The 14,771-nt window shown below is 37.5% G+C and overlaps 1 protein-coding gene across 4 annotated transcripts in view; it reads left to right on the top strand.

The window, feature by feature from the left end:
* The first annotated feature begins 1,181 nt into the window (after nucleotides 1–1,181).
* The window catches only part of LOC115697372 (uncharacterized), a 36,560-nt gene continuing 22,970 nt past the window's right edge, over nucleotides 1,182–14,771 (top strand). For 2 of the 4 annotated variants that reach the window (XM_030624362.2, XM_030624354.2), the window contains exons 1-11: nucleotides 1,182–2,662; nucleotides 8,643–8,787; nucleotides 8,991–9,269; nucleotides 9,402–9,569; nucleotides 9,672–9,887; nucleotides 10,704–10,798; nucleotides 11,342–11,516; nucleotides 12,145–12,569; nucleotides 13,883–14,006; nucleotides 14,387–14,482; nucleotides 14,622–14,693. In XM_030624362.2, the coding sequence (XP_030480222.1) occupies nucleotides 1,722–2,662; nucleotides 8,643–8,787; nucleotides 8,991–9,269; nucleotides 9,402–9,569; nucleotides 9,672–9,887; nucleotides 10,704–10,798; nucleotides 11,342–11,516; nucleotides 12,145–12,569; nucleotides 13,883–14,006; nucleotides 14,387–14,482; nucleotides 14,622–14,693 (2,736 nt within the window). In that variant the 5' untranslated portion in view covers nucleotides 1,182–1,721. Of the gene's footprint in view, nucleotides 2,663–8,642; nucleotides 8,788–8,990; nucleotides 9,302–9,401; nucleotides 9,570–9,671; nucleotides 9,888–10,703; nucleotides 10,799–11,341; nucleotides 11,517–12,144; nucleotides 12,570–13,882; nucleotides 14,007–14,386; nucleotides 14,483–14,621; nucleotides 14,694–14,771 lie in introns of those variants that run through there. The other 2 variants (XM_061106882.1, XM_030624370.2) reach the window with 2 other exon arrangements.

The raw sequence follows: 14,771 nt of genomic DNA, 5'->3' as shown, positions 1-14,771 counted from the left end.
ATATCATTTCCTCTATGAGCTGAGTGAAAAGTCTTAAACTTTGAATGCTTCCAAACAGTACAAGCTCTGTTAAAATTTATAAGTGCATGGGTGGCGGATTTCATTCTGCCTCCACAGAAATGACAAAAGGGATCTTTAAGGACATTCTTGTAAAACAGGTTAAGAGCACAAGGCAGGATATGATTGAAAGCTTTCCAAGTAAAATGTTTGATTTTTAGTGGGATGGGAAGAGTCCAAAGAGTTTTCCACCAATGCTTAAGGGCATTAGGATCAGAAGGGGATGGAGAGTTGACATTTGCAGAAGAGGAAGCAAGATGGTATGCAGAGTTAACAGTAAGAATGCTAGATTGGTGATGTCCCTAGATGAGAGAGTCAGAAGAATTGGGATCAAGGGGAATTTGAAGATTAGATTTGGCCTGGTAAAGGGGAAGGTAGAGCTGCAACTTTGCAATATTCCAGGTGTTGTTTGGGTTGATGAAGAAAGAGACAGTGGAAAGAGAAGGATCAATGGGATGAAGAAATGTTGGGTGAGAGATGCCTGGTATCCAGTTTGAAGCATAAATAGGGATGTCATTTCCACTACCAATTTTCCAAACAAGGCTCTTTTTAAGAGCTGACGACCCCAAAGGAGGCTTTTCCAAGTAAAAGAGGTATTGTATCCGTTAGGAGCAGTCAAAAAAATCAGAGTTTTTAAAGTATCTAGCTTTGAGAATTGAATGAAGAAGGGAATCTGGATTAGACCGAATTCGCCAAGCCTGCTTGGCAAGAAGGGCTTGATTGTGATGGGTAAGAGATCTAAAACCTAAGCCACCAAAGAATTTTGAAACCGAGAGAGCAGACTATTTCTTCCAGTGAATTTTCTTAGCATTTGAAGTTGAACCCCACCAAAATTTAGAGATTAGGCGTTGGATAGTCTGACAAATAGATTTTGGGAGCTCAAAACAGGACATGAGAAAAAAGAGGATAGCCTGAATGACTGCTTTGATTAGCGTTTCCTTGCCGGCCCTTGAAAAGAATTTATCATGTCAGACATTCATCTTAGAAGACACGTTTTGGATAAGGTAGTGGAAGGGCGAGTTGGTAACTCTGCCAACACAGTGGGGGACTCCCAGGTATTTGTTGATGAAACCCTCATTCGCAAGCTGCAGCGCAGTCCTGAATGTATTTTAGGAATCCTGGGAAATGTTAGGAGAGAAAAGAATGAAAGATTTGTCCCGATTAACCAATTGGCCAGTTGCCTGATGATAGACATGTAGAATATCATTAATGGCCTCACTTGACTAAGGTGTGACAGGGGTGAATAACATAATGTCGTCAGCAAACAAAAGATGGGACAAAGAAGGAGCTCTCTTGGTGAGTTGGAGAAGTAAACTATAGTAAACTCATAATCGCTGTTGTTTACTTCCGAATACTAATCTAGTTTGGCAAAGAGAATAACAAAGGCTCAAATATATTTCATTCCCAGCAAAGTAAAGCAAATCATATCTCTCTTTTATCTCCCAACTCAGTTACTTTCCTTCTTTCCCATAACACTCATAATAACCCTTCAAATACCGTTTCTTTCTTTCTGCCTCAATATTTTCTCCACAACCAAACAGACCAACCGATCATCAATCCAAGTCAAAGGTGCTGTTAGATTACCAACCAGCAAGCAGAACCAGTTTCTCCATGTTTCCAAATCCATAACCCTACGCATATCATCGTCTTCCTTCCACTGCTTCATGGACAAAGAAACTGAAATTCTCTCTTGCCTTGCCGCCAACCACATCTATCTTGCCCAATTCGAGCCTCTCAGGGCGGTAATCCTCGCCCTCAGAGACCGAAATCCAGAGCTTGCTCTTGCCGTGCTCCAGACTATTGTTGCTCACTCTGGTCGTTTTGAAAACATTCTGTGGTCTTCCTCTTGTCCGTCTCCCTCTCTACTTACGTTCTTGGCCACTCTCGAGCTCTTACAGTTCGATAATGCGTCATCTGTTTGGAGCTTTGATTCCGAGGCCCTGCGTTTGCGAGCCGAGTTTTTGTTGTTGGTTCAGCACTTGATCGACCGGGTCTCGGAATTTATGAGGAGGAATTTTGATTTGGAGAGCATTGGTACTAAGGAGGGAGAGAATGATGGTTTAGGTGAGAGTTTTGAAGAGCGAGCTGAATTACTAAACAAGAGTGAGGATAAAACTGACGATTTGAGAGCTTCCAGCGGTGAATGGGAGAGTTCCGTAGGTGTTTTGGATAGAATTTTTGAGTTGGGAGTGAAGAGGTTGAAGGTGGATGAAGTTGTGGATGCTGCTGCTGATGCTGATCATGATAATCGGAATCAAAATGCGGCCACTACTATTATTGAGGAAGGAGATTTGGTGTGTTTGAGGAAGGTGATTTGGGAGTATGCGGATGTTTTTGATGCCCTGTGCTTGAATATACAGAGGCAAATAAGAGGAGGCTGGGAAGGTTATGACCCTTCTGATTTAGCGATTACAACAAGGAGTGAAGAGAATGCGACTAAGGACGAGGACGAGGACATGGTGGTTCTTGGTTCGATACAAAGGATTGTTCAACTGGTTCACTTAGATGCTATCAAAGAGTGTGCCAAGGAGGGAAATGTGAATGAGGCTGTTTTGCACATTCGTTTTCTTCATTTTGATTGTGGAGTGGAGGAGTCTGAGTATCGGTATGCCTATTTTTCTTTTCTTTTAGTACTTAGGTTAAATCTTCCGGAACTAAAACGATTGATGGCCTCATTAGCTGTTGCTTAAGTAGTCTTGTTGTTTATTTCGAAACACAACCTCTAGCTTGTATTACTTAGAGAATGAATAGTAATACAAACACAAAGTAGGGAACTTCAATTAGCAATTACTTTAAAGCCCTATCTTTGGCTGGTAACATGGAAGCAGCAGTAGCCAGTTGAGTATTGAGCACAGATGAGTTATGATGTGATAGAAACTTAGTACCTCTATAATGTGAAATGGATGGGCTATACTTAGTCTATGAGTTTTTATTTAATTTTATCTGCATCTTTCTTCAAGTAGTTTTATGAATTTCCACTGAAACCTTCAACTTCTTGGGAATTCGATTATCTTTTTTTCTTTCGTTTGTTTTTTTTTAACTTCTGCATTAAAACATACTGTTATAAAGTTTATATTTTTGTTTAGGATAGAGTTTTGTTCTGGGAAGGGAATTTACTGTTTTCTTTGATTATTATGTATTGCAAAAGCATTTTGTATTTTGTATTTTGTTTTAGTTGATCTGGGGGATGGACATGTGGTCCTGTAACCTTTTTTTGCCTTCTGCTTTATCTGTTTTTTTTTTTGGTCTTAGCATTGTTTGTTTAATGAGAAATTAAGCTCTGATTCTGGGGTACTGGATTGCTCATCTTATAGTCCCCTTTGACTGTCAAAGTTTTCCATGGTTGATGATTGACACTGTTTATTTTTTGCTAGTATTGTTTGTTTTGCTGAATTATATACTTCTGCTTAAGTGTTTGGTTGTAGTTTAATGGCTGTCCCTGCATCTGATTTCTGGAATTCCTAGATTTGGTTGAGGCAGGCATGATCTATTGATGGCAGCTAGAGTGAAGGGTAAACTGGTTAAACAATAGAATGTAGATAATAGGGGTATGTGGGTGATTGTAGTATGAGTGATGGTTGAGATGAATTAGAGTAGTAAATATAGGAATGTAGAAAGAAAAGAGGCATGATGAGAACCCATCTGAAATTAACTTTTGGGGAAATCCTAGATCAAAGTCGTTTTGGAAACTAGTCTTAGGCTAGATCTTTTGCAACTATAATGCATATCCTATTTGTGGAATCACTAAATTTGGTCGGTAAAGCCGAATCGACTATGGTGGAGACGCTTGCAGAAATGGGTATGGAATTACGCTTCAATGAAGAGGAAGTTACTCAGTAGAAAGCAAAAGTTATAAGGGGTTGGAGGAATAACCAAGAACTCAAAAATTTGACGTTCAACATCAATTATGATAGCAGAAAGACAAAAGGAGGGTGTGGTATGATACCTGAATGAAGATCCTAACTTGGAATATAAGAGGTAACGGGGATAAAGAGAAGAGAAGAGCCATAAAAGCGACAATTTGCAAGGTGAATCCATATATGGTGATTTTACAGGAAGTAAAGAAGGAGGCGACTCACAGGAAATTCATTGGAAGTATTTGGAGATCTCGTTTCAAGGGATGGATTTTGATTCCTTCTATAGGGAGATTAGGGGGTACACTACTCATATGGGATACTAGAAATATCACTGTGTTAGAATCATTGGTAGGATATTTTTCTATATCAGTCTTGGTTAAAGCGGAAGGGAAAAACCCTTTGTGGTTTTCAGGGCTCTATGGCCCATGTTCATACAAGCTAAGATCAGACTTTTGGGATGAGATGGCGGGTTTGAGTATAATATGTGGAGATTCATGGTGCTTAGGAGGAGACTTCAACGTAGTAAGGAGGATCCAAGAGAAATTGAATAGTAAATCGAACACAAAGAGCCTGAAGATATTTGATGAGTTGATCCGTGAACTTAAGTTAATTGATCCCCCGTTAAATAACGAAAGATTCACATGGTCGAAATTCAGATCAAAGCCTATTTGTAGCAAACGGGACAGATTCTTTTTCACCAACGCATGGAACAATGCGTTTCCTTATGTCAGACAAAAGATGTTGGTAAGGATTGTCTCAGATCATAATCCAGTGGTGATTGACTCTAAACCCCCAAAATGGGGTATGAGTCCTTTCTGCTTTGATAACTTATGGCTGGAACACAATCTTTTCTTCAAGAATTTTGGCCTGTGGTGGAAAAATGTAGCAGCTCTGGGTTGGCCAGGTACCAAAATCATGAGTAAATAAGAGTGTGGAGCAAAGCAAATTTTGGTAGCAATCATTTGTTGAGGATTGCTATGGAAAGAAGACTGGGTGAGCTTGATAGATTGGAGACAACAAACTTGTGGAACCCAATACTAGCCGAGGAGAGAAGAAATACGAAGAAAGAATGGCAGAATTTAGCCTTTGAAGAAGGAAGAAGTGTTTGGTTAAAGGCTAAATGCAAATTGGCTAAGGAGGGCAATGCAAACTCCAAATACTTTCATAATCTGTTGAATGCAAGAAAAGCCAAAAATACAATTTCAAGAATCCAAAGAGAAAATCGCTAGATTATTGAAAATGAGGAAGACTTTGTCCAAGAGATTGTGCATTTTTTTGCTAGCTTGTATACTTCAGAGAGAAGAACTGACACAAGCATTGAAGGGATTGAATGGCAAGTGATCTCAGAATTTTCGTCAAGTCACTTAGAGAGACCTTTTGATGAAGACGAAATTCGCAATGCCGTTTTTGGTTGTGAGGGAAATAAAGCACCTGTTCCCGATGGTTTCAGTTTGGCTGTGTTTTAATCACAGTGGGAGATAATTAAAGAAGATCTATTGGAAGTTTTCAAGGCTTTTGAAAGAGATGGTAAGATCCCAGGTAGCATCAACGAGACATTTATCTGTCTAATTCCAAAAAAAAACTCAACAGTTGTAGGATTAGAGACTACAGACCGATTAGTCTTATTACCAGCGTATATAAGATTATTGCAAAGGTCCTAGCTAACAAACTTAAAGGAGTTTTATGGGAGATCATACAGGAAAATCAATCAGCCTTTGTTGAAGGAAGGCAAATTTTGGATTCGGTGTTGGTTGCAAATGAAACAGTAGAAGACTGCAGAAGTAGAGGCAAAAGTGGCTTAGTCTTTAAAATCGATTTTGAGAAAGCATACAACAGGATTGAGTGGTGCTTTTTAGATTTGGTTATGCACAAGAAAGGCTTCGGAGAGATTTAGAGGAAATGGATTCGAGGATGCATCTCCTCAACATCTTTCTCGATTCTCGTCAATGGAAAACCAAGGGGAAAGTTTCAAGGTTCACGAGGACTTAGACGAGGAGACCCACTCTGTCCTGTCCTTTCCTGTTTACTCTGGTAGCTGATGTTCTTGGAAGGATGGTAGACAGGGCGGTGTACTTGGGAAAGTACTTCGGGTTTTTGGTTGGAAAAAAAGAAAGTTCAAGTTAGTCACCTGTAGTTTGCTGATGATGCAATATTTTTTTTTTTTTTTTGTGAATGATGAGCATTCCCTAAAAAAGTTGGTGAGTTTAGTGGAGGGCTTTTGTGTCATTTTTGGTCTGAAAGTTAACTTGAACAAAAGCCAACTGCTAGGGTTGTGTATGAAGGATGAAGCGGTGTCAAAATGTGCTTCCTTAGTTGGATGTGAAGTGGGTGGTTGGCCAATGACATACCTTGGTATGCCTCTAGGGGGATCACCTAGGAAGTGGAGTTTTTGGGAACCAATTTTGGAGAAGTGTGCGTAAAGGTTAGATGGGTGGAAATGCTCCTTTTTGTCTAAAGGAGGCAGATTGACTCTTGTTCAATCAGTTTTATCTTCCCTCCCCACTTATTATTTGTCCATTTTCAAAGCCCCAAAATCAGTTACAATGGCTTTGGAAAAATTGATGAGAGACTTTTTTGGGAAAGTGGGGAGTTGGGGAGTGGGAACCACTTGGTTGCTTGGGAGGAGGTGTGTCGACCCCGAGAAGAGGGTGGATTGGGTATTGGGGGATTGGAGCTGAAAAACAAAGGGTTGCTAATGAAATGGTTGTGGAGACTTCCACTAGAGGAAAACTCATTATGGCACAAAGTGATAGTAAGTAGATATGGGAAAGCGGACAATTTTTAGGAGTCAAAGGAGGGTGCTCGGATGTCTCCAAAAGGGTCGAGGAGAGATATTTCAGATCTTTATGGTGTTTATTTGGAGCTGGTAAGCTTCAAAGTGGGAAAGGGAGATCGTATTCGATTTTGGGAAGATGTGTGGATAGGTGATACATCTCTGAAGAGAGACTTCCCGGACTTAGCAGTGATCTCCAAAGCTAAGAATGCAAGTATCCAGGATTTAGTGGTGGACGAAGGACTACCAGGTGGTTTTGTGAGGAGCTGGGTCTTTAAATTTAGGAGAAACCTCTTGGACAGAGAAGTTCCTAGTCTTATTAGTTTGGTCCAACGGTTGGAACACGTCAAATTGCTAAATGTAGACGTTGACATTAGGCTATGGAAGCCTGATCCGGGTGGTATCGTCACTTGCAAGTCCGCTTTTGGTTGGCTTAACTCACTCAAATCACAGTAGACTTTTTTGGACCAAAACACTATGGAAAAGCTCAGTCCCGTCAAAAATTAAGGTCTTTTGGGTGGCTTTTGGCCCTAGGCAAAGTGAATGTTCATGAGAAAATGCAGAAGAGATGCCACCTATATTTACATCTCCCCCAGTTGGTGTGTGTGCTGTAAGAATAATGGGGAAGATCTGGAACACTTGTTTCTCCACTGTCATTTCGTTCGAAGAATTTGGATGAACCTGGTGACAGAGTTCGAACTTGTGTGGGTACTTCCAGGTGATGTTCCGTCAATGTTGGTTAGCAAGTTAAGTAGCAGTAAGCGTAATACTAAACTATGGAGAACAACGATTTTGACACTTCTTTGGGCTGTTTGGATGGAAAGGAATTCCAGATTTTTTGACGGATGTGAAAGCTTAGCAGAAGATCATCTGTGGGAGAAAATAAAATTTTGGTTAGCTATGTGGGTGCATAAGTCCAAATATTTTGAGGATTTCTCGTTTGGATTTAAGTAGAGAGTGGAAATATCTTGCGTAAGAAACTTTACACTGATGTTGTAGAACTAGAAGAGAGTTTTTTTATGTCCTATATTGTAAAGAGTGTTTCTTTGTGTTGCCTTTTTGTATACTACGGTTTTCCTCCGCCACAAGTGAGGGTATTAATTTCTATAACGGGGGAAGGTCAGTCTAAGACAAACGGCCTCTTTCTTTTTTTCAAAAAAATCGATGACCATGTTAGATATTTTGCAACTATTGGTAAGAAGGCATAATCCATGACCATGTTAGATATTTTGCAACTATTGCGAAGAAGCTGCAATAGAACCTCATTAAACCTACAAATATTGCTGGGGTTGGTGCATTGATTAAATGTGTTAACATGGTCCATAAGTTCATTTTTAGGCTAGTTTGTTACTTTGTTTGTTGTTACTTATATATAGGTAAATTAAGTCAATTTATGTGAATATTGTTACCACACGGTTTCCTCCGCCAGTGACGCTCCCTAATAAATTTGGGGGAAGGTCAAGTTTTGACCTTTGTCTCTTTTTCAAAAAATACAAGTCAATTTATGTATTTCTCTTTTCAAATTTGATAATCTGAATTGGTTATCTGTAAAGGAACAATTTTTGTAATGTTTCTGTTTTCTGGTTTGTGTGTTTTGTTTTTGGTTGTCGTTTGTATTGTATTTCTTGCTAAAACGTATGTAACCACGGTTTTCCTCCGCAAGTGAGGGCTCTCAATATATATTGGGGGAGGGGCCAGTCTAAGACATGTGGTCTGTTTCTCTTTTTCAAAAAAAAAAAAAAAATGAAAATAAAAATAAAAATAAAAAATAAAAAAATAATCTGAATAAGTCTCATAGTTATTGTGTCGAAAATTTTGGTTTTACATTCGAACTAAAGTTTGTTATTTCATTCTGCCTCTGATTTGGTAATATATTACTGTCAGAATATATTTATATAAAGCACACATTGCTTTTATTGTTCTCCTTGACATTCATTTTGAATGTTGTTCTACAGCATTGTATTACAGGATTTATTGAAGGTGGTTTCTCTAGGATGGGAGGAATATGGAGACTCTTGGCATGCCAAGAGAGAAAAATTGTTGATGATTTATGGTGCAGCTCTTGCATCTAATTGTAGATTTCTCATTCAAATGCTACAGGTATATTTGTTTTCATTTACTCATTATAAATCAGAGTGGTAGAATTCTTGGCCTGGGTTGGTAAATGCATTGCCAATACCTACCTAATAATTCCAGGATAAAAGGAGTGGTATTTTATGAAACAAATGCATTGCCAAAGATTACATGGAAGTTTATTTATTACAATTTAAGGGCTATATTGAACTGATAATTGATTTCCGCAGGATCTCCATGATGGCTTGCTTTTAAAAGAGATTGAGTTGTATCAATCTCTTGATAATAACCAAATTCCACCTCCTTTGGAATGTTTCCAAAGATTTGTTAAGAAATTAGACTTTAATTCTGATTTACATAATAAAACTCTGCCCCTAAATGCCGCGGTCAGTTCTTGCATGAGAGACGTGTGTCAATATGCTCGAGTCTCTGGACAGCATGTTCTTGAGTGTGTCATGGATACTGCGTTGTCTGCTGTGAAGAGAAATCAACTTGAAGAAACTAGCAATGTATGTCTCCAGTTTTATGTTTAATTGAATATGTGAGTATAATTTCATTATTTTCGTCAGTCAGTTATTTAATTGTACATGCCTGAATTACTGATTTTTTATTGGAAAACCTTGCTTGTTTTCCTGTGGTAGATCTTTTCACTGTTTCCACGTCTCCTACCCCTGGTAGCTTGTATGGGTTGGGATATATTATCTGGCAAGACAACAGAACGGAGAGAATTAATGCAACTTTTTTGGACTAGTAAATCTCAAGTACTCCGTCTGGAAGAGTCTTCTCTTTATGGAAACCAATCAGACGAGGTACTTCTATTTTTCAATTATTAGTCTGATATTTTCTGGTGTTAAATCGTTACTAGCTAAGAACTATGAGATTATGATTTATGTGTTTTTATTTTTTGACAGATATCTTGTGTGGAACATCTCTGTGATTCTTTGTGTTATCAACTTGATATTTCCTCATTCGTTGCATGTGTCAATTCTGGTCGAGCTTGGAATTCAAAATTTTCGTTAATGTTGTCCGGGAAGGAACAAATATCCTTTGGAAGTGATGATGCTCAATTAGACCCATTTGTTCAAAATTTTGTGTTGGAAAGACTTTCAGTTCAAAGTCCTCTTCGGGTAAGGTTGTAGGGTATATATTATTGATTTGGAGAACGATGGGCATCAAGATCAACCATGAGTTCTGCCTTTCGATGACCATCATTGCAACTCTAGATCTTTTTGGCTTTTGAAAAATTATTGTAATGGTTCTGTTATCATGTTAATATGGGCAATAACACACCAAATATAAGCAACATTGAATTTAAAATGTCTTCACCTGAAACACTTTGTTCTTCAGCAATACTTTTTTTAAATGCCCACTTTGATATATTTTAGTAGGGGCAACATGCTATGTCAAATTTGTTTAACAAAAAGTCTGTTCCCCTTATTTGTCGCTTGTTTGAATGTTTGAGCATTGAGCACATATATAACCTTCCATCTTAACAGTTACCAGAACAGTGCCTCTGCGAAACCTGAGTGAAAGTTGCGAATGCCAAATCCAACTTTCTCAAGATCCGAATTTCTAATATATATAATCACATGTTAGGCGAACTTCTTTGATCTCTTTTCTTCCTATTATTCCTCATATTAATACAAAGGTGTTCTTTTTTTTTTCCTAAAGAAACATGTTAGGCCAACTTCCTTCTGTCCATTTGATTTTTGTTAAGTTAAAATGGTACAATTATTCTTTCAAAAAGAATATCCAATAGAAGTGGCACATTGCAAATGAATAGATGTGTAACTGGGAAAATTGTTTTAATTTGAAATAACAAGGTGGTCAATCAGCAAAAAAACATTGAACTAATGGGGATGGTTATGTAGTTTGGAATTTCTAAATTGTTGTAGCGATGATAAATGAAGAATGCTAATATGTGATCATATGATTGTGTACAGGTATTGTTTGATGTTGTGCCACAAATAGAATTTCAAGATGCCATTAAGTTGATCAGTATGCAGCCGATTGCCTCTAGCTTGGCTGCCTGGCAGAGGTGAGTATTCTAACACGTAGCATAGAGATTTTGGTGAGGGTGCTTGTTTAATTTTGTTCCATTAGGCTTGTGCCACAAGTCTGCACATGATAGTACAAAATAGTTGGGTATATTGGTAGGCATTTTGGCATAGTGCTGCTTACTGGTTGTCTTTTTTGCTTGCTCTCGACTCTATATTAGATGAAAATGCAAATTTCATCAATCATTTTTCTGATACTGATGCTGATGCTGTTATGTAAGGTTTGCGTAATAGTATTGTAATGACTAGGACTTTGATGTATGGTTCTCATTTCCTACAACATGGTTTAGTTTTAATAAATACATACATGTCCTTTGATTGCGTGTTCTAACTTATAAGGCTGCTTATGTGTGTTGCATCCGTGGTTTGTTTGGAGATGAGTTAATGCTGGTAGTAAACTTGAGACTAATTCCTAGATTTGTTCTTGATATAAGAACTTGAGCATTATAGCTTAGATATAATCATTTTCATCATTATTCTTCCATATATGCTGATGGTGCTTTCTTTTTATTTTTCCTTCATAGGCTGCAGGATATTGAACTTATGCACATGCGCTATGCACTAGAGTCAGCTGTTCTTGCACTTCGAGCAATGCAGAAGAGCATGTCTGGTGAAAGAGAAAATCATCATCAAGAGCCCTTTTGTCATTTGAAAGATCTTCAAAGCCACCTGGATGCTATTACTAATATTCCACGCAAGGTCTTTTGAATGTGATTTGCAATTTTTCAGCTTTAAGCTTCCTAGTTTTTTTTTTTTTTATCTTTTAGTAGTTTATATTGCTCCATCATGCTCCTCCCCATCTTTTCATCCACAAGAAGTTCAACCCATAAGTACACATTATTGAATGTTCTCTATTTTTATTCTTGCCCAATATGCAAACTGTGGAAAGTATGGAGAATAGCTGTTTCCATTACTCCTCAATCCTTAAAATTTTATTATTGTTGAGTAGGACTTCAATGTGGCATTCCTTTAATGATCTGTATTGTAGGAGGGAGGGGAGAAGGTATGGTGTGAAGGATGTGAAGGGTAGTAGGATTTACTCGTTCTTTTTACCAAACAACCTTAGTTTTAACTTTCCACACCCTCTTTTTTGCTTGTTTTTCCCCCTTCCAAACCCCTTGTTCATGACTGAGTGTTGAACACCTTGAGCAAAATTATATATTAACAATGGTGATCTAAGCTTGTCTTTTAAAACTTTAATCATTTTCATTTTTGAAAGCTTGTCATGCAAGTTGTAACTAAGCTTGTCAAATTAAAACTTTATTCTTTTGATTTTGCTTTCCAAATATTGATGATTACGTGACATGTAGTTTGTCTGATGATGCAGATAATGATGGTGAATGTTATAATTTCACTATTACACATGGATTATCTCTCTCTTAATTTGGCGCATTGCATGTCATCTCAAAGCTATACTGAGTCACCCGATACTTGTGCGTGGGATCATAATGATCTTAGTACATCTGAAGGGGCAAACAAAATGGTTCTATCATTTACAGGATTGCTACTTGATATACTACGTCGCAATGTTCCTTCAGCTGTAACTGAACTGCAAAATGCTCAAACTGATGGTTTGACTACAAGTGGAAGGCATGCATTAGAGTGGAGGGTGTCAATAGCTAATCGTTTCATTGAAGAATGGGAATGGCGGTTATCAATTTTGCAGCGTCTTCTTCCTTTAGCTGAACGCCAGTGGAGATGGGAGGAGGCATTGACTGTGCTACGTGCAGCCCCATCTAAGCTTCTTAACCTGTGAGTTTTATGAGTTGTTATAGAGAAATTTTGTGAGATAATTAATTTTTCCTTTTACTTCAAATACATAATGTGGGTTTGATTATATTTTGTGAACATTCAATGTGGAGAAAATCTTATGTAGATGTATCTTATCATCATCTTGTAAACTCAAGGTGCTGCTGATATATTATCTATTGTGAGGAGAGCTTTTTCAATTTATAATAACGATATAGTTTTAGGATTGGGCAATTGTTCGGTTGTGCACTTTGCGGCTAAATTCTCGGTCTAATATTTTATTTATTTATCAATGATTTGTTATGTTTTGTTTACTGAGCTTGTTTTATAGCAATATTTGACTTTATTTACCAAGGTATTCCTCCACCACAAGTGAGGCTCTTAATTCAAAATGGGGAGGGGTTAGTCTAAGACAAGTGGCCTCTTTCTCTTTTTCAAAAAAAAAAAATTTATCTATTTATCTTTTGAAAAAGAGATAGAGGTCACTTGTCTTAGACTGTAACTTCGGAACAATACACCTAAGGATAAGTAGTGTAAGATGATTAGGTCTCGAAAAGACAATCCCTCAAACCCTTTCGACTTAAGTAACCATGTAGCCACCCAGAATATGATGTTTGCCCATACTAATTCAGCCCCATTTTCAATTCCTTCGAAGATCCTCCCATTTCTCTCCATTTTGGTCGATATTTTGCTTCCAAGAAGTTAAGAATGGGTGTGCAAAAGTCTTGTGTGAACATCAAAGTAGTGGGTCCTTCTGAGGTAAACTTAGCTTTGGTTGGTTCTTACCTATATCGTCCCTGAAATTGGTGCTCTGTAGAGTTGGACCGGTGTCTTGATATTTGTCGGTCTTATTTGCATTTTGCAGCTGTTTACACTCATGAATGAATTCATTTTCACTTTATGCTCCAATGTAACCATCATACCCTCCCATAAAAGTGCAATGTGTCTACTCTGACTCAATAATAGGTTAATATTAATGGTTTGAAATGAAAATTTTTGGTTACTCGTCAGTAATTGCTCTGTATTGACAGTGAACATAATTAACCCGAAGTCGATTTGATGATTCAATACATGGGACACAATGCATATTAGTTGCAAGTTTGGGAGGTTGAAGTAAGTTTTTCCACACTGGAAAAAGCTACAACTTCGGTTTTAGTCAAATATAATTTCTGGAATCTTGGAGAGACTATGATGCATACTGTTTTGTGCTATTCAAAATAGTTGGACTACATGACTTTGCATGTTTGTACTTTGTACTGTTGCCCCTGCTTCAGATCATGTTAAGGGGAATATAATAATATTTTATTATTATGCAGCTGTTTGCAAAGATCAAAGTATGACATTGGAGAAGAAGCTGTTAATCGATTTTCATTGTCTGCAGAAGACAAAGCGACCCTAGAATTAGCTGAGTGGGTGGACAATGCAGTTAGAAGAGCATCTGTATGAATTTTACTTTTTCTTTTTCTTTTCTTATATATGCTTTTTCTTTCTTTCTTTCTTTCTTTTTTTTTTGAAAATTGTTTATCTAGGAATCTTGTTTACCATAATACTAGATCTACAAATTGATCTTTCCTTTGGGTACTGCTTCTCTTTTTACTATTCTAATTCTATTTCTGCACATATTTATCGGTAATTCACTATAGCTATTTTAGGAAGTGGGATAATAGTATTGAATTTGACTATTCATTTATTATTGATGAATATTGAGCACCACATTTTCTATATTGTGAATTGTGATGTTTTCAACGTTAGTACTTATGTTTGCTTACATCAAATATTGTTTGTTACTTCTTTATGTTTGTGGACTAATACCTTCCCAGGTAGAAGAAGTGGTGTCTCGTGCTGCTGATGGGACTTCTTTGGAGCTAGATCTTGATTTTTCATCTTTACGCACCCAATTAGGTCCTTTGGCTGCTGTAAGTTCTTGTATTTATTTTCTTTATTTCCTCTGCAAGTTGCAGAGTGTTTTGATATTGTTAGAACTTCCAGTTTCTACTTTTTTTTTTTTCCTGAAAGAGAACTTAGTTATAGTAAATTGTATGTTTTTCCTGCCAGATTCTTCTTTGTATCGATATTGCTGCTACTTCTGCACGGTCGGCAAAGATCTCTCAGCAGCTTCTGAATCAGGTAGTTACTATATATTTCATAGAGGGGGTCATAATAATTATACTCGTTTAAAATTAGAAAAACAAATGTTTTTTAACA

This window comes from Cannabis sativa, chromosome X (assembly GCF_029168945.1).
Source record: "Cannabis sativa cultivar Pink pepper isolate KNU-18-1 chromosome X, ASM2916894v1, whole genome shotgun sequence".
Lineage (NCBI taxonomy): Eukaryota > Viridiplantae > Streptophyta > Magnoliopsida > Rosales > Cannabaceae > Cannabis > Cannabis sativa.
The sequence above is the reverse complement of the archived record's forward strand: the minus strand, read 5'-3'. Positions and strand labels throughout refer to the sequence as shown.